Raw genomic sequence first — 20,292 nt, forward strand, 5'->3', positions numbered from 1 at the left:
TTAATATTACAAACTTAAATACTCTAAATATGCAGACCATCAACAGGGGATCTAGTGCTTGTGTCTAGATGGAAAAACTCAAGAACACAATCCTGGCACACTCGAGCTAAAGAGTACTTCGTTGCAGCACTCACAAGCTAGAGGTTAGAGCTACTATTAAAATAGTAGAGGCCGAGAGCAGGAATCCACTGTGGAGTGTAACCCAAGGAGACTCTGACTTTATCTTAGTGACCAAAACTGAGCAGTCTGCATTCTCTCTAGATTTGCCATCCCTACTCATTGCTACATGTTACCTTGTGTTTGTTTGATGGGGTAGATGGGTCTCTCAGACTAATGAAAAGTAAAATCTATTCTTCGGCCACGGACAGTGGCTCACTCCTGTAATCTTGGGACTTTGGGAGGCTGGGTGGGAGGATCGCTTAAGGCCAGGAGTTTGAGGCCAGCTTTGGCAATAGTGAGAACCCATCTCTGTAAATAAATAAATAAATATGAGCCTGGCATGATGGCTTGTGCCTATAGTCCCAGCTACTCAAGAGGTGAAGGCAGGAGGATCACTTGAGCCCAGCAGTTTGAGGCTGCAGTGAGCTATGATGATGCCATTGCACTCCAGCCTGAGTGACAGAGGCTGCTTTTGGCGGGGAACCTTTATTAAAGGCCCCTCCCCTCAGCGCCACCACACACATACAAAATCAAATCCAGTCCTCACTAACTTAGAAGATTTAAGCCAGACTACCAAAATTTATATTTTTATATTAATATCATTAATGTGTTTTCTGACCTGCAGTTTCCAGCTGTGTAGTTTTTGAAATTCTTTTCATGAGACACCAAAGCTTTTGGTTTCTTTGAAGCAGGTTCTTTTTCCAAGTAGTTTCCTTTTTTCCCACTTCCATGAATTTTCTTTCTAGTTCACACACTCAAGTGTCTTAAGACTGCCACATCATTATCTGTGACTGATTCTTAGCAGACAGCCAGGTTAGTGTCTGAACTCAGGCCACATATACCACACGTGTCTAAATGTCACTTTTAGGGAGGAAGCCATTAGACCCTACGAAATCATTGGTCTGAGATAAGTTCTAGATCAAAACTGACTGGGCCTGAGGAGGTAGCATTTGCTCTGCTTAAAAGTTAATGACCAATGTTGTCAGTTAAGACTTGGAAACTTAGAATACAATACCTTTAATAAAGGTCCCCTTTAAGAAGAAATAGGCCCAGCATCCAGCCATGTTGAACCTCTGATGGAACAGGGGTTGCTGGTGGTTTTCTCTATTTGTTTTCACTTATTGGTCTGAAGATAGTAAGTCCCTTGGATTCTATGGTATCTGTTTCTTCCTGAGATCTGGAGCATACCCTTACTTTATCTGGCTTCTCATCACTGTTGAAACACACAGAGCTGATATTATCCAAGTGCACAAATACTTTGTTGAGCTCTTACAATGGGGGAGGCGCTTTGCTGGAATCATGGAAAACTGAAAGGAAAATTAAATATGGCTCCTAACCTCCAGGAATTCACAACCTAATAGATGACAAAGACACATTCAGGCCTAATTCATGTTACTTTAAAGCCACACTGTAGGGTAAGAGCTGTAAAGGAGGCGTAACTGAATTCAAAGTTGCTATGAGATTAAAAGACTTTCAATGTCCTTCTCGGTAGATTCTGAAAGGGAATTCTGGTTACTAGATTATTCTCCAAACAGGACTGGCTACATAATTTGTAGAGCCCATTGCAAAATGAAAATACAGAGCTCCTTACTAAAAAATTAAGTCTTTCAAGACAATGATAGCACAGCATGAAGCCAAGTGCGGGGTGCCTTCTGAGTATGGAGGCCGTGTGGAACTGCACAGGTTACACACTCATGAAACTGGTCCTGTCTCCAATTGTAGTCTATGAATATGAGGAAGAAGGAAATGTTGAGCACTCTAGAGAAGGAAATTATACACTGAACTTTTTCTTTCAAGTGGTTTCCAGGAAAATAAAATGACTCTAAGGAAAGCAGTCTTTCTCATATTAGCAGATGGAGTTGGGATCTAAAAAATAAGAAAGTTATTCCCAAAGACATTTTCACAGATGTTTCACAGTTACAGGGTAAGGGTAATAAAGCTGTGTATAAGTACATGTATACTATGGAATACTATTCAGCCATTAAAAAGATGGAGACTTTACATCTTTTTGTATTAACCTGGATTGAGTTGGAAGATATTCTTCTTAGTAAAACATCGTAAGAATGGAGAATCAAGGATCCAATGTACTCAATTCTAATATGAAGGCAGTGGATGACCTAATACATGGTGGGGGGCAAGGGAATGAGGGGAAAGGGAAAGAGGGAGAGGGATGGGGGGTCATGGTGCATGGCACATCTCTTAGGGGCAGGGCACAATTATAAGAGGGACTTAACCTAACAAATGCAATCAGTGTAACCTAATTCTTTGTACCCTCAATGAATTACAAACAATAAAAAATAATAATAGTTGTTGTAGTAGTAGCTGACACTACCATATACAGCTTATTAAGTGCTGGGATTATTCAAAGTATATTACATATATTTACTCATTTAATCCTCAAAAGAGCTCTGGAGGGTAGATGCTGTTATTTCCCTTTCTTATTACAGATGAGGAAACTGATCTTAGAAAGATTGAGGAAATGTCTCTGGCCACATTGAAAATCAATGGCAGAGCCAGGATTTGAACTCAGACTAGCTCTAGAGTCTGTGCTCTTAACCTGTATATATACTACCTTTCAAAACAGAAAGACTAGGAAGAAATGAAGAAAGGAAGAAAAGAAAGAAGAAAGGGAGTTGTCCCACTATATTCACTTATTACTATCATAGATTTGGCCTAACCAGGATACACTGTTATATGCACGTTTTTAATGTTTTCTTGTTTTTGCATTTCATGTTCATAGTTTAACAGCACCCGTTCGCCCTCCCCCACTGAGTGTTGCCACATGACCCCATGGAGTAGAAAGGTATTGGTTCTGAGAACATTTCTTCACAGCCTATCCCGCTCTCTCCAGACACTCTTCCTTTCTTTGCTCTTTTAACTTTATTGCAAACTCTCTTGTTTCTAACTAACAATTTCAACAACGGTATGTTCCTAACTTGAATTCAAGAAAACATACCTTAGGTGGCCACACGGTTGGCTTTTTTCCCCCCACGTGCTCCCTGCTCACCGCCTGCCACAGTGGCAGCTCTGTTCGGCGTGAGCATCACCTAACGCTGCTGCTGGACTTTGCAGTCCGGTGGAAAGAAATTCCAGCTTGCCCTGTATTTATCAGAGCTGTAAAGGTTCAGCTTCTCAAATCAAAAAGAGAGAACAGGACAAAAGGATTCTCTGGCAGCCAATTATCCCTGTCACCATCAAATAAAAAGTGCTTTTGGCTGCTGGTCAGAGCCTGTAGTCAGGTCACTATCCTTTGGTTGGTTCTCAGTCCATTGTTATTCAAGGAAGGAATCGCCTACAAAATGAGGTCTCTGGTGGTAAGGGTTTCTCTCTCTTATTCTTTCTCTCCCTCTCTCTTTGCATGCACCAAACTTTTTTTTTTTTTTCTTTTTGGAAGTTACCTAGGAAACAAAGTCTTTTGTGCTCAAACTTTATTTGAGCTATTCGCTTTGCTGGGAATCTGCACAAAAGCTGAAGCGAGAAAGAAGCTTGCGATATTTTACTAAAATGTTCATGGCGATCACATTTTTCCCAAGGGGGGAATGATATCCTGTTGGGTGTGTTGGGGGGCTTTGCAGAAACTTCTGACAAGGTAAGTAAATGCTGGGGGTTAGTTTAAACAAGTGGCTCTGGAATCTTCTCTTTAAAGGGACTTTGACAATAGGGGGAATCCTCCAAGTCAATAGGGCATGGGGCTTCCAAATGTGAGGACAAGAAATTTCTGTTTAAATAATCCTAATTTTAGGACAACATGTTATTAAAATCTTACTGGAATAAGAGGAAAAGTATTTATTTTACAGATACCCACCTTCTTCTAAAATGTGTAAAGAAACAAAACAAGCTTCAGTGGTGAAAACCGGGTCTTTTAACAATCTTGTTTAGAAACTCAACCCTGAAATCAAAACTGGGATGGAGCCTTTTTAATAATCTGGACTAGGAGCCCAACTCTGAAATAAAAGTTAGACAATCTTAATATTTATCAAAGGTTTGGCTGGAGAATTTTCAAATGTCAGATAGAAATCAAAGCTTCTAACTACACAGCTGGAGGAAAAGTTTCTCACTGCAATGCTGAAAGGAAATAAATTAGGGCTGTTTTATGCTTCCTCTTCTGAAAAAGAAACCCACTTGAATCTTTCCCCCCAGTAATAGTATTTGTATTTCCACTATGGTTGGTGGGGGAAATTCTTTATTTTTGCTTTTTCACGTGCATATAGAGTTTATGAAACTGAGCTTTTAAAAAGTATTCACAAATGCTGTAGCCCAGCAGTGAAGTTAACGCCTTGGTTTTTAAAGTGGCCTCTCAGTAGGCTGGCTTGTTTGTTCTTCAGGTGATACTGGACTGTCACCTGACCCCAGGTTTTCTGGCACTTTTTCTGAACCATCTAATGCCTCCTCTTCCCTTGATCCTAGTCATCTCAAACTCCCCAAACTTTTGACAGGTATTTATGGTGAGATAGCTGGAAAGTACATTTACTCCTCACTGCATTAAAGACTCCATTTTCTTCAGTTGAAGTTTGGGAATTTCTGGTGACTTTATCTCTCCTCTTAATTCCATTGAACTTGAAAAGCATGGTACTTAGCCCATTTTCCCCTTTGTGTTGCTTGACTATTGAAATAATAGTTTCAATTAGTTGTGCTTACTAACTACTTCTCAGCATTCTTCCTTTGTGCTAAAAGCTTATTTCTGACCTCATTTTTTCTAATCTAACCTATTAAATTCCTTATATGTATACTTATATATAAACGATGGCTGAATCTGATTGTACTTCGTTTGCAGTCCCATCCCCCGGAGGATGAAGATACTGATGTCATGTTAGGGCAGAGGCCGAAAAACCCAATACACAATATCCCTTCTACACTGGACAAGCAAACCAACTGGAGCAAAGCACTACCTCTCCCCACGCCGGAAGAGAAGATGAAACAAGATGCCCAAGTGATTTCTTCTTGCATTATCCCTATCAACGTCACTGGTATCATTCTGGTTTTTACGTAGGGGTAGAGGGGTCAGAATATTATGTGTATTAAATATGTTCAAATCCTGTACTGCTAAGAATACCATTTTGTAAACAAGTAATCCTTTTTTCATCCAAATACAGCCCAGAAGATGTTCAATATGCTTTTGTCAGGGCTTGAACATCAATTTGCATGTTTTCTGCTGGGCCACTTGTTATGTAAATGATGGACAGTTTCTTTTTGAAAAAAAAAAAAATCACCAAATAGCTCTTTGGCCATAGCTGACTGAAATAATGGAGAAGGTGGCAGTGATTAATCATATGATAATGATGTGTGGTGCTATAAGAAAGAAAACAGCAGCTCCAGGCTTTTCAAATTGCAAGTAATGGTCTTATAGACCAACTAGGAAATCTGTTTTCATGCTCCCTTGGATGAAGGTAGGCTTTTTAAAAAAGATGATTTAGACTTCTGTATTGATTGGGTGTTGGGGGGGTTGACCTAAAAATATATGGCGACATAGATGAAGACTGAATTCTTTTTTAAAACCAGCAAGTCTATCTTTTTTTCATTCTCTTCTTTCCTCCTCCTGTGTATTGAGAGTTTGAATATTAGTTGAGGTAGAATGGAAGCATAGCCAGAGTTTTCTTCAAAATTTATTGGCCGCACTTATAAATTCCAGAATTGGATCTAGTAATCTTAGTTGTAAGTAAAATAATGCTATGAAATATTCTAACTTTCAAAGGTGGACATTAAATGGTCTATGCATTGGGCTTTCTTTAAACATTTCTAATAGTTACATTTTAACTTATTTGTATATTGAAAAAAAAATTTTTTTTTTTTTTTGTAGAGACAGAGTCTCACTGTACCACCCTCGGGTAGAGTGCTGTGGTGTCACACAGCTCACAGCAATCTCTAACTCTTGGGCTTACGCAATTCTCTTGCCTCAGCCTCCCGAGCAGTTTAAACATCCACGTTATCACTGATGTTATCACTGATTTTCATCTTGGTACCATAAAGACTGCATGTTGCTTGAGACAAAGTTACTAACCTCACTCTGAATTCTCTCACATAAAGTAGAGAGCAAATGGACAGGTATGTGGGACAGATATTATTTCCTTCCAGAGAAGAAGGAGTTCTAGTTGATTGGCGAGTTGTGAGCTGGAAGTAAATTTTCCTGATGACCTATTCAACTTGTAAGATAAATTATTCTAAAGATGTTCCCTTATCTGATCTCCATAATCTAAACGGGCTATATTAGGGGAGTTCAGCTGCAAAAAGGATAATTTTGGAACCCCCTTAAGCCAATTTTCAGTTTTGGAAACATCTGGTTATTAACACCTGCTTTCTTCCTGGCACTATAAGTAAGATCTTGTTTTCAAGTTTAGTACAGTGATTATGGGCCATCGTCTTGTGATTAAGGAAAGGGGAAGATTTTGCCTCTGCTTTATTTCAGGGACTCCCAGACTAAAACCTAGATTAGATGCTGATTTCATGAGCGTTAGTGAGAACGTTGTTACTGATGTCTACATAACACGTGTCGTCTGTGTCTGCATGTGTCAGTACAAATTCTGCGATAACACTTCAATTATTCACCATATGATATCTCATACAGATTTTGCAAAGTGAATTCTAGAAACTGGTAGCACTGTGACGCTAAGCAGAACTCAACTGCTTCATTATATAGCTGAGCCAGGACTTAACATGCCATCCAGTCCCATGCTTAACAATCAGGATCAACGATGAAGTGACCAATGCCAAAACACAGCACTATGGCTATCTGAGGCAGAGCTCACTGAAAACTCCCAGGTGCACGTCCAGGCCAGACAAGAGTTTGAGTTCCTTGCCTCCCTCTCGTTCTAGTTTTGACAGAACTGCATGTAGTGTCAACAATGTGATTATGGAAGGAGAAACTGACAAGCATCATGGGTCGACCCCTGGTTTACAAAAACAAACGCATGGTATGAAGACTGAGAATTCCAGCTTTACAGTTGGTACAAAAAGTGGATCCATTTAAATGCCGAACTGGGGACTGCCCTGTATGCTTATTTTATATTGATAAGACACCTGGTACTGAACAAAAAGGATCTAATTTAGTCCATAGAAGAAAGTAGACAGAATTTTGTGATGATTAAAAGAAAAAAAAAAAACCCAAATCCCTGGACTGTTGAATTTCTTTACAGCAAATGTGTGTGTGAGTGTGTGCATACACACGCCTGGGGGTGGAGGGCGGGAAGGCGTGGGCATACAAGGTTAGAGAGGAGAAACTAACAGAGACGCTTTAATGAAAAAAATGAACTAATTCAGCTTAACATCTTGGCTACTGATTTACTTACCATGTGCAAAGGTATCAACTTCAGAGAGCCCAGAAATAGACCAGTAAATAGTAGTAACTAAAGGTTATAAATCCTTCAAGGTGCCGTTTCTGTGTGAGTGATTTCTTCATCTTTTTCTTTTTTCTTTCTTTTGATTGTCCTTCTCTGCTTGCTACTTTTGGCAGTGCAAGCTGTTGTGGAGCGCTGTCTTTCGAAGTAAAGCTTAATTTACTCCACCATAATTTAAATAAGAGCTGAATATGGTCTCTCTTATATTTGTTCAAGGGCCTCATCTAAACTCTTCCCTTACTTCCAATCAAGAAATATCACCGTGTTGCAAGCAAATGAAAATTTGTTTGCCATTTCTAAAGGCTAATGAGACCTATTTGTGGGTTGCAGGCGTTGGTTTCGACAGAGAGGCTAGTATACGCTGCTCCCTTGTTCATTCACAATCCGTTCTCCAGAGGAGACGAAAATTGAGGAGGAGGAAAACCATCTCGGGTATCCCCAGAAGAGTTCAACAAGAAATAGGTGTGGTATGAAAAATGCTAATGGTTAACATTCTGTCTAACACAGATTATAAGGAGATGAAATGGAAACCAGCCTTCAACTGCTTCCTTAAAAACATTAAACGTTTTAACTTACAGAAGTTTTAAAATGATGTTTATTTGTTTTATATTCAGCAAGCCAGGCACTATTACTTTTTAATTCTCTATTTTTTGTTACAAAGGATGGGCTTAATAGATGTAGGCATACAGATTCAGGTCTTATGGATGAAATGTAACATTTTGCTAATTTAAAAAAAATACAGTAAAAACTGTGAATAAAAAGTAGCAGGATTCAATGAAAGAATTTTTTTCTGGAAAACTGTAATTTCATTTGAAGAGAGATATACTTTTATGGGACTACTTACTTAAAAAGTTAAAGTTCAAATATATGCAATTAAATATTCAATATTGATAATAGGATATCCTTGGTGACATTCTTTCCATTTTTTTCTGTTCAAAGTGTTTAGAATATCTCTGCCTATTGTTTTTAAAGATTATTATTATGGCAGTATCTCTTTTTTATTTTATGGTAATATCTTTTACAAGTAAGGTTTTTATTTCTTCTAATGAAGTCTTTGATTTTTATTTCATTATGTTTATATGACAAAATAAAAATGAAAAGTAGTGGCCAAGAAGATAAAATGTACTTGAGTTTTTTAAAAGTAGTCATTTATTGTGGCAAATTAATATAACAGAGAAGGCAGGGATCATTCACAAAAGATATAAAAGCATAGTGTATATATGCAGAGAGAGAGAGAGAGAGATTGATTTTAACTTTCTTCTAATTCTATATATTGATTTTTTTCCTGTAAGAGAAAGCTCTAACCTGCCAGCATGCATCCCTGCAGACATCGCTTGGAATGTCTATTAGCCTGCTAATGTATCTCACTGTGCTTTCCATGTTCCCTAGATTCTGATGAATCACCAGTGGCCAGGGAAAGGAATGTGATTGTGCACACAAACCCAGACCCCTCCAACATTGTCAATAGAAGGTCCGGAACCAGGGACTCTGAGTGCCAAACTGAGGATATTCTGATTGCTGCCCCATCCCGAAGGAGAATCAGAGCTCAAAGGGGTCAGAGCATCGCTGCTTCCCTCTCCCACTCTGCTGGCAACATCTCTGCCCTGGCAGACAAAGGAGACACCATGTTTACTACTACAGTGAGCAGCCGCACAAGATCTCGGAGCCTTCCCCGGGAAGGCAATCGAGGTGGGGATACTGAGCCCAAAGTCGGTACTAAACCCTCAGCATATGAAGAGGGAGAGCCTTTTGTGGATGACCATGAAGGAATCCCCAATGATTGCAGTGAGGCTCCGAGCAGCCCAAGCACACAGGAACACCAGCCTGCTTTGGGCTTGGCCTGTTCTCAGCATCTTCACAGCCCCCAGCACAAGTTGAATGAGAGAGGAAGGTCACGCCTGTCCCGAATGGGTGCTGACTCTGGCAGTTGTGACATCTCCTCCAACTCAGACACTTTTGGGAGCCCCATCCACTGCATCTCCACGGCTGGGGTCCTCCTCAGCAGCCACATGGACCAGAAAGATGAGCACCAGTCATCCAGTGGCAACTGGAGTGGGAGCAGTTCCACGTGTCCTTCACAGACCTCAGAGACAATCCCTCCTGCAGCTTCTCCTCCCCTGACTGGCTCTTCGCACTGTGACTCAGAATTGTCACTAAACACAGCTCCTCATGCCAATGAGGATGCCAATGTCTTTGTGACAGAGCAGTACAATGACCATCTGGATAAAGTGAGAGGCCACCGGGCAAACTCTTTCACCTCTACTGTTGCGGATCTGCTGGATGACCCCAACAACAGCAACACAAGTGACAGTGAGTGGAATTACCTACACCACCATCATGATGCCTCCTGCCACCAGGATTTCAGCCCTGAGCGTCCCAAGGCAGACAGCCTAGGCTGCCCGAGCTTCACAAGCATGGCCACTTATGACAGCTTCCTGGAAAAGTCTCCATCGGACAAAGCAGACACTAGCTCTCACTTTTCGGTAGACACAGAGGGATACTATACCTCCATGCACTTTGACTGTGGTCTCAAAGGTAATAAGAGCTATGTCTGTCACTACACAGCCCTGGGCCCAGAGAATGGTCAGGGTGTTGGGGTTCCTCCTGGTCTTCCGGACTGTTCCTGGCAGGACTATTTAGACCATAGGAGGCAGGGAAGACCGAGCATCTCTTTCAGGAAACCAAAGGCAAAGCCGACCCCACCTAAACGTAGCTCATCATTGAGGAAGTCTGATGGAAACACAGACATTTCTGAGAAGAAAGAAGCAAAGATAAGCAGTGGTCAGCACCTGCCTCACAGTTCCAGGGAGATGAAGCTGCCTCTCGATTTCTCCAACACGCCTTCTCGAATGGAAAATGCCAATCTTCCCACCAAGCAGGAACCTTCTTGGATAAACCAGAGTGAACATGGCATTAAAGAACCTCAGTTAGACACTTCAGATATTCCACCATTCAAAGATGAAGGTGCTGAATCAACTCACTATGCAGACCTCTGGCTTCTAAATGACTTGAAAACAAATGATCCATATAGATCTCTATCTAATTCAAGCACTGCTACGGGTACCACAGTTATTGAATGCATCAAATCTCCAGAGAGCTCTGAATCCCAAACATCCCAGTCAGAATCAAGAGCCACCACCCCATCTCTTCCTTCTGTGGACAATGAGTTTAAACTGGCTTCTCCAGAAAAGCTGGCTGGCTTGGCATCTCCATCAAGTGGCTACTCGAGCCAGTCTGAAACGCCAACATCCTCTTTCCCAACAGCTTTCTTTTCAGGCCCACTGTCTCCTGGAGGTAGCAAAAGAAAACCTAAAGTCCCAGAGAGGAAATCCTCACTCCAGCAACCCTCTTTAAAAGATGGAACTATCTCACTGAGTAAAGATCTTGAACTTCCAATTATACCTCCTACCCATCTTGACCTAAGTGCTCTTCATAGTGTCTTGAACAAACCATTCCACCACCGTCATCCATTGCATGTTTTTACTCATAATAAGCAGAATACTTTAGGAGAAACACTGAGGTCTAATCCTCCGCCGTCCCTTGCCATTACGCCAACAGTCCTGAAATCTGTTAACCTTAGGTCTATCAATAAGTCTGAAGAAGTTAAGCAAAAAGAGGGCAACAATACAAATCTCCCCTACGTAGAGGAAAACACTCTGACAATGACGGTCTTGTCTCCGAGTAAGATTCGGCCACAAACAGCAAAGAAATCAGTCTCACATCAGTACTCCACTGAAGACACCATACTGTCCTTTTTAGACCCCTCTGCAGTTGAGATAGGACCAGATAAAATACATTTAGAAAAAAGTTCTACTTTTGATGTGAAGAATGATTGTGATCCAGAAAACATACCCTCAGCTGGTAGCAATCTCCTAGATTCAAATGTCGCAAAAGACCAAATACACACGGAAAGTGAGCCTATTCCAGAAAACACACCAAGTAAAAACTGTGATTTTTCCGCAGAAGGATTTCAGAAAGTCTCTGCTGCCCGCCCAACTGATTTGGATGCTACAATAATACACTATGGAGCTGGTCCAGATGGAGCCCTAGAACAGATACAGAAGGCGCCCTCTGTAGGTCGAGAGGAAGCTGCACTACCCGAATCTGTGGATGTAATCACATCTCAGTCAAACGCACCAGCTAGAACAACAGACATAAGTAAGCAACTTAAGCATCAACTTGCTATGAGCCGCCACCACGACAAAGTGCCTGGGAATATCAACTATGAATCAGAGATATCACCTGTAAATTCATTCCCTGAAAAATGTTCTGAGCAGGAAAATATTGCTTCAGGTATTTCAGCCAAAAGTGCCTCTGAAAACAGCAGACCAGAGGAGACCCATGGAAGTGTAGACGAGGCTTCACTGAAAGGTCAGTCATTGATACATTTGTCACAATAGAAATGTTTCTCATGGCACTTCCTGGAGATTTTCTTTCTTCCATTCCCCATAATACTGTACAACCCTGGGTGTTGGTTTCTTTCCATTATTTCTTTTCATTTATTAAAACAATTGAGATAAAAGCTTTTGTTATGGAGGGACTAAGCTTTGACAGATCTCTCTTTCATTTTAAAAAATGGCAGCAAGGTAACTCCTATTTGTTTGTTCCCTGGGTCAGTGAAGCACAGGAATGTTCTAGGTAACTTCCTCTTAAAGATGCTTCTGTTCTTATTTTAAGAATCATCACCAAGCGATGACTCCATCACTTCACCACTTAGTAAAGACTCTCAAGCGGAAGCAGATGGGGTGTTTGTGTCTCCAAACAAACCTCGAACGACTGAGGATTTATTCGCAGTCATTCACAGGTGAGATGGCATTACCAAGTCCCCCAAAACAAAAGGCACAACCAAAGTTTTGCTTCTTAAAACGCTTCTCATTAGGCCCAACTCACACCTATAATCCTAGCACTCTGGGAGGCCAAGGTAGGTGGATTGTTTGAGCTCAGAAGTTTAAGACCAGCCTGAGCAAGAGCGAGACCCTCATCTCTACAAAAATTAGAAAAATTAGCTGTGTATTGTGGCAGGTACCTGTAGTCCCAGCTACCTGGGAGGCTGAGGCAGGTGGATTGCTTGATCCGAAGAGTTTGAGGTTGCAGTAAGCTAGGATGACACCATGGCACTCTAGCCTAGGCCACAGAGTGAGACTCTGTCTCAGAAACAAAATGCTTCTCATCAAATACAAATACAAGAAAGCCTTTGTAATACATTCAAAAAAATCAAAAGCAAGCAAAGAATTTTTGTTTCCAAATCAAATTGGTAGACCTATATGCACATTGGGAAATAGAAGTCTTTATATAGTTAGATAGACTTCTATTAGAGACTTTAATGAGAATTCCTGAGAGAAGATGGATTTTCCCCCCCAGGAGAGACATCCTCAAATTTTCACATGAAAACAGTTTTGTGGTTAAGTGACATGGAGTAAAAGCTCAAACTAATCTCTGACTTTTAAATAATTTCTTGAACCTAAAAAATATAATCAAAGCTATAATTGTTCATAGAGACAGACATAAGTTGATTCAGCAAAACAAATAGAGCCCCAAGTTTAAGACAAGATAGTGTACCTGCCTATCCCATAGCTCAGAACAACTATAATTGCTCCCATTTTTCCTCTCCTCTTTAAACTTAAATGTCTTTACGTGTACTGGCCTTCATCTCCAAAGTTAATGCCCACATTCCATTAATAGGGGATGTCTTCTGGATTGCTTTTCCAAGACAGTCTTGTGTCCATGTTGCGAATGCACACTCCCTCATCTGCCCTCATACACCCTCATGATTAGTGGTCCATATTTGCAAGAATACTCCTTACAGCTAGTAACCCAAGAGCAAAGCCAATACTAGCCTTTGGAGACTGAACTCATATCCACCCCCATCTAGCAGATCATCATGTGCCTCCACCCTTCACAAATATAACTGCCTTCTTCTACTAGGCATTGGGGACCTAGATGGAACTCCCAAGGGACAGAACTGAAGGATCGTCTTTTCTACCAAATAAAGTTATCATTTGGGGAGCCATTTCATTGTAAGAAGCTTACAATTGTTCTTTCCTAGGATTCAAATTTTTATAGGAACTTCTGTTTCTGTTGATGTTGTTCTGTCATAAAGAAGGGGCACTGCGGGTGGCGCCTGTGGCACAAAGGAGTAGGGCGCCGGCCCCATATACCGGAGGTGGCGGATTCAAACCTGGCCCTGGCCAAAAGAAGGGTCACTGCTGTTTAACAACTTCTTTTAAGAGAAGCCAATCAGAAACACCTTCTATGTGTACCTTAGCAGGCACAATTCTTTACTCAGAGGATGAAGAATCATTAGCTTATTTTCCTTTGCCCCTGTGTCTAGTCTAAGCTCTGATTATACACATTTCCCTCACCGCCATGCTATATCCTCAATCTCAGGAAAAATTACTAAAATGCTATGTAAGTTAAAGGGCCAAGAACTTACCCTCCCAAACCAAATCCTAGTGCTTGGAATAATGGACAGCATGTAAGTAGTAGAGTTAGAACAAACTGGATTTGAATCCCAACTCTGCCACTTTCTGTGCAGTCTAGGCTAAATTACAGCCTCTGGACCTATTCCCTTACTGTGCATGGGGATACCTGTCCCTCACATATTTGAGCTTGACAATAAAATAATTTTTGTGTGTCTAGAATATGGTAGATGCCAGAGCAAATGTTAGTTTGAAAATCCTACCCTACTGGAGTACGAGACACTGGCTTGTGCAAGATAAAAATCACAGAGGTTTCCGGGAATCAAAACCAGGCTTGTCTCCAGTTGCAAGTGTCACATTTTTAAGTTGATGAGAGAACATGTTGCCAGCACTTCTCAATGAACCAAGTTATGTGAAGAGTCACTGAATTTATGCCTATTTATCAAAAGAAGCTCAATAGGATAATGATGGATGTCAAGGTTCAGTAGACTTACTAAGTTTGGTAATCTTAAATTTGCACTTGGGTAGTCTTTACTTATTTATTTGCTTGTTTATTTACATCCTAGTAACAAGAATTTTTTTGTGTTGAGAGTTTACAGTACAGAAAGGTTTTTGAGAGTCCTAGAGATGGTCTAGAACAGTGTTTTTCAACCTTTCTTATCTCATGGCACACTTGCACCTATCATTAAACTTCCATGGCACACTTAAATTATGTTGATCCAAAAAAGAGTAAAAAAAGAATATACTTATTGTGCTTTGAACCTCTTTTGAAAATAATTTAACTATATTTAAAATTTTTCATGGCACACCAGTTAAAAATCACTGGTCTAGGATTTCAATCCCTCACGGAGAGTTAGCTTACTGCTTACTATGCTCTCAAAGTTCCTGAGCAGCTATGGGAAATGGTATTTGCAGCCAAAGAGCGATTGATTTATTTAAAAAGTCACTTAATTAATTTTTTTCCATGGAGGAATTTTAAAAGTAGACAGAACAGTCCATTGCCTGCCCACATATTCTTCACCCAGGCCTTGTTAACCATCAAACTATGGCCAATCCTGTCCCAGTCACACTGCTCCTTCTGATGTTATTTGGAAGCCAACCTCGGACATCAGAGCCTTTCATCTGTGTTGTAGAGACAAATTTAACGGGAAAAGCTCCAGTCTTTCACCCCGCTGTAATGGAAGTCAGATAGCAAAGTAGTTTCCTAACTCTTGGCAAACATCTCAGTAAGTCCACCTCTAGAATTCCTAGCCTCCACGTTGGCCATTCTCTGAAATGGTCATCTATAGAAGCTAATTTACATCCACTGGTTCTCAGAGAGTTTCTTTTAGCCTGTAAGTGCTACAAGGGCAAAGGATGTATGCTACCCCTCATCTTACGGCCCTAACGCTCAGTATCCTCTCATGTGGATGTCCTCACCCTGCTCTTAAACTAGATCTATGTGTGAATGTGGCTGAATACGTTTTTAGTTTCATAAAAATGTATGTGGACTGAGTTTTTGCCCCATTTTTTTGTTTTGTCAAAAGATCCAAGAGGAAAGTCCTTGGAAGAAAAGATTCTGGGGACATGCCTGTTCGAAGCAAATCGAGAGTTCCCCTCGGCGGTAACAGCAGTGGTACCGGCTCCGTCACTTCACCCAGCAACACTGTGACCACCGCCAACAGCCAGAGGTCTCCTGGTCTCATCTACCGGAATGCCAAAAAGTCCCACACATCAAATGAAGAATTTAAGCTGTTACTCCTCAAGAAAGGCAGTCGCTCGGATTCCAGTTACCGCATGTCTGCCACTGAGATCCTGAAGAGTCCCATCCTGCCCAAACCTCCCGGGGAGCTCACAGCAGAGTTCCCTCAAAGCACTGAAGATGCCCACCAGGGGTCACCCGGGGCCGAGGCATTGTCCCCACTCTCTCCATGCTCCCCACGAGTGAATGCAGAAGGGTTTTCCTCAAAGAACTTTGCCACCTCAGCATCGGCAAGAGTTGGCCGTTCCCGAGCCCCTCCTGTGGCCAGCAGCAGCCGCTACAGTGTCCGCTGCCGACTGTACAACACGCCCATGCAAGCGATCTCTGAGGGAGAGACAGAAAATTCCGACGGCAGCCCACACGATGACCGCTCCTCCCAGAGCTCCACATAGGCTGCCTGTGCCCAGCTGCCTGTCAAATGCCCAAACCCTTACTCATATGAGGCTGTGGAACAGAACAGAGGACTTGGGAGAAGTTGCAGCAAGATGGGGTAGCATCACTGCTTAGCAATGAATTTCTAAATACAGTATCTGCTGGGGAAAAGTGGTTTAGTCATTCTCGATTAGTTTCCATGTGTTAGGTAGCTACAGTATCTTTCATGTTTTTCTTTAGCATAGTTTGATTTATCCAGTCTCCTTCCTTGTGATAATAGAGCATATGAAAATGTCTAATTTTCATGAAACTTGGAAGAGGTTTTCCCAGAGCTGCCTATTCAGAAAATAAAACCCTCACTGTCATGATTCTTTAAGAAGATGAAATTACTCTGGAGGTTTGGTATTTTTTTACATTAAAACAAACTAAAGCAAAATTTAGAAGAAAGAACTACACATATGTAAATACCATATTTTTGATAAAAATGTGTAAATAGATTTATCAATGATGAGTGGACATGTGGTCAATTACCTACCGCACACCAACTGTTTATAGAACACACAAAAATAAAGTGTAATAACTGTATTCTGTGAATACCATTTTCATATCAAATACCATACTTAAATGTCCACCAATATGATTTCTGAGCGGTAAACCTCAAATATGAATTTTAAACTGGTGAAATAAAGGAAATTTTGAGGTCATATACTGAAATGTGATTAATTTAAAATAATGAATTCAGACCTATCATTTTTGTGACAAATTCTGGCACCAAACAAGCTAATAGCAACTTGTGGCTGTGATCTGCCACGCAGTAATTCGGACAGAATGAAAAGCATGCTTTGATTTTTGTAATATGCATTTTTTTGAGACAGAGTTTCACTTTGTTGCCCTGGGTAGAACACCGTGATGTCATAGCTCACAGTGCACTCTTGGGCTCAAGTGATCCTCTTGCCTCAGTCTTGCATTTTTAGTAGAGACGGGGGTCTCCCTTTTGCTCAGGCTGGTCTCAAACTCAATGAGCTTAAGCAATCCACCCGCCTCAGCCTCCCAGAGTGCTAGGATTACAGGCATGAGCCACCGCACCTGGCTTCTTTTGATTTTTTTTGAATCAGTGAGAGAAGTCATCATTCTCAACACAAAGCCCTGAACAGCATATGACAGTGTCCTTTAGACTTTAATTTTTTCGATGGATTGCTTTAAAGAGAATGAGTAGGGAAAACAGTAGTTAATTTTAGGTTATGTTTTATATTAGGCTACTGGGGAGGTGAACAGTCATAATCTAATGACTACAATCTTTACTCCTTAATCAGTTTAGCAGTTAGCTCCAGGTTCTTAAACTAAGAAAAATAAAACCTAAGCATGCCACAGAGCTATTGATTTATCAGTAAGTACCTGTAATGAGTTTTCAGTGAAGCTTTCTCTCTGTGCTGATGAGATTCATGCTACCTAAAAATTAACAGAAATGACACTGTGAACAATGTAGTTGGGAAATAGGTATGTGTATATGCATTATTTATAGTCATTGTTAAACTGGGAATGGGGAACAGCTCTGGTTCACGATGCTATATACAACTGAGTTTTTGGTTTTACTATATAGTATCTGCTTGATGGCAAAAGGGGAGGGTGGTGGGTGGGAGAGGAAACATCAGGGCAAGTGCTCTGATAAAATGAAGGCAGGGAAACAAGCTGAATTACTTGAAACTACTTGAATTTCTTGTCTTAAAACTGAAAAAAAAAAAAAAAAAAGAGCTACAAGTTGAAATCTGCCAAGTGGTTTTTACACCTTGGATTGTAACATGAACTAATGCTGTTTAGAATCAAATGTCAGAAATATAAGCAGCTATATACTTAGAATAGGTTTTGAATGGAAGAGCTAGAAAGTAGAGAGAATTAAGAAGGATCTGACCTATAAAAGACTAGAATGTGATTAGAATGATAGAACATACAAAGCTTACCAAGAAACTGACAAGCAGCTGGCTTTAAGCTTCTGCAAGTGGTAGTTGGGAAAGTAGCAGGTGTGAAAGGGGGTTTGGGGTTTGGATTAATTCATGCAAAATGAAGGAGGAAGCCTGGTCTAAGAAAATACTGTCTTTCAATAGAAATACTTTCTAAAATGCTACAGATAAAGAATTTAGAGAATTTGATTGCTGTTGGTGTTTTGTTTGTTTGGAAAGAAAAAAAGTGGCTTCTTCTTCTTCTATTTGTTTTTCACTACCAAATTGTGTTACTAAATTTCTTGTCATCCTTGTATGTAAATTGGGTGCTGGGGGTGGAGGGGGTAGAGGAGGAGGGAGAGAGTGACAGAAAAAGAGAGAGAGAGAGAGTGTGTGTGTGTGTGTGTTCCTTTGTGCGTGCATGTGTGCACGGGTGCTGGGGATAGATAAGCTACCTGGTAAAGGGTTTGAACATTTACGAAGTGTTATACTTTTTATTGAAAGAAAAATGTTTTGGGGTTTGAAAATACGGACCATCATTTCTCATTGGAACCCATTAGTTAAGAAAACCAGCATGGTTTGACACCACATGGGAACATGAATAAATCTGACTCATGCTTTGAAAAGTACACTTTGCAAAATTTTAAAAGTAAAGTTTTTAGACAAATATGATAAGAAACTGTCATTTCCAGTCACTGTAGGTGATCTTTTGTAATTTTCATAAAAGCAGTTCGTTTGCAGTATGGCTTTTGTGTAGTTAGGGGTTTTTTAAGCGTAAAGAAAGGTTTGTGGGCTTTAAAAGTGATTCTAAATCTTGAATAGACAATACATGAATTGGCTTTAATAAAAATGTCACCATTTTATTATTGACATTAATTTAAGTAATGGTACCATATATATTTTAAAATACATATTGACTTGAATTGTGAGGCAATAAGATACCTTCTATATGTAATGATCACAGAATTAACCCTTATAATATAGTTTTACTTATTTTGTTTACTCTAAAAATCTATAGCAGAGTTTCTCTATTTTATATTTCCTAGATTTTAAAAAACCCAAATAGAGATGGAATTTAAATTCACTGTGGAAAATAGTATTAAGCAACAAACTGAGAAAAAAGCAAGAAATTCCTTAATAATCTGAAATATCCTACATGGTTTTATACATAGCAAAAAAGACCAAGATTTAGGGCTGTCTTTAACATCACTGCCGTCTGGAAGCAGGGTACACACATTAGGTATAGTGAAGAACATCAACCTGAACTTTTCTTCTGTTGTTTGCACTGATGCTATTTTTTTTTTTTGTTCTTTTATGTTTATACAACATGTCTATCATGTCTATGTTGTGGGGGGGATTTTTTTCCTTTGATTCTGCTTTGATTTTTTTTAAATTTTGGTTTATTTTTGGCTAAGTAGAGGTCATGAACTAGTTGTAGCAAACAAAACATGCTGTTTGCTCTTGCCAAAGGTCAGTGAGTATGTTTGCTACAGCGGTAGCACTTAAAGAACTAGATCATAACCAAGATTTAAAACAATGAAGAAGGTCACAGTGTAACTATTTTGGTACTAGAACCAGTTCATGCTGGCCGAAAAGACAATGGTTTATGGACTTGCATCCATTTTGTATTTTTGTAATATTTGTAAATACGAACTTTTTAAATTGTTGGAAAGATGGTTTCTTTTGTAAGATGTTTTCAACGTTTACATTCAATCCAAGCCTTTGTATATTTTAGAGCTGTGCAACACTTTAAGTCTTGTATTTATTTTTAGTAAAAACGGTGACAGTTTCATTGTGAACCCCTCAAAAAAATGTATCAGAAAAGTTTGATTACCTAGAAAGTGTGTATAGAAACTGCAAATAAACGTGACTGCAATTAAACAACCAGTTTCTCATTCTTGAGGTTTCACAAAGTGTTTATAGGCAAAAGTACTATACCTATTATTATTGTAGCTCCTCTCTTGGCTAGGAGCCATTTATGGCTTTACTTTGGAATATTTGCCAGCTTTGCTTCGGATAATTGTTCAGACTGCCTCCTTCCCAAGATGCACAGCTTCAATACATGTAAAACAATACGCCATCTGATAATGTCATGTAGCCTTTATATTATATAGCAAACCTCTATGCCCAGCGTGTACTTTAAGTGCTTTGCATACACTAACTCATATACGTGGTGTTCCCCATGTTGTGCCCTTTTTACAGATGGGGAAACTGAAGCACAGAGCAGTTTCTTCACTTGCCCCAAGCCATAAAACAACTAAGTGTTGGAGAAGGGATTCAAACCCACCATATCTGGCTCGAGGGTCTGTATCAGTTCTCGACTACAACCTGTG

The 20,292-nt window shown here is 40.1% G+C and overlaps 1 protein-coding gene across 2 annotated transcripts in view; it reads left to right on the forward strand.

The window, feature by feature from the left end:
- NHS (NHS actin remodeling regulator) overlaps positions 1–19,840 on the forward strand; it is a 367,311-nt gene extending 347,471 nt beyond the window's left edge. Inside the window, exons 4-9 of one of the 2 annotated variants that reach the window (XM_053580869.1) lie at positions 2,900–2,962; positions 4,934–5,126; positions 7,821–7,952; positions 8,880–11,861; positions 12,168–12,294; positions 15,436–19,840. In XM_053580869.1, the coding sequence (XP_053436844.1) occupies positions 2,900–2,962; positions 4,934–5,126; positions 7,821–7,952; positions 8,880–11,861; positions 12,168–12,294; positions 15,436–16,042 (4,104 nt within the window). In that variant the 3' untranslated portion in view covers positions 16,043–19,840. The remainder of the gene's footprint in view (positions 1–2,899; positions 2,963–4,933; positions 5,127–7,820; positions 7,953–8,879; positions 11,862–12,167; positions 12,295–15,435) is intronic. The other variant, XM_053580868.1, reaches the window with a different exon arrangement.
- The last annotated feature ends 452 nt before the right edge of the window (positions 19,841–20,292 follow it).

The sequence above is a fragment of the Nycticebus coucang genome, chromosome X, assembly GCF_027406575.1.
Source record: "Nycticebus coucang isolate mNycCou1 chromosome X, mNycCou1.pri, whole genome shotgun sequence".
Classification (NCBI taxonomy): Eukaryota; Metazoa; Chordata; class Mammalia; order Primates; family Lorisidae; genus Nycticebus; species Nycticebus coucang.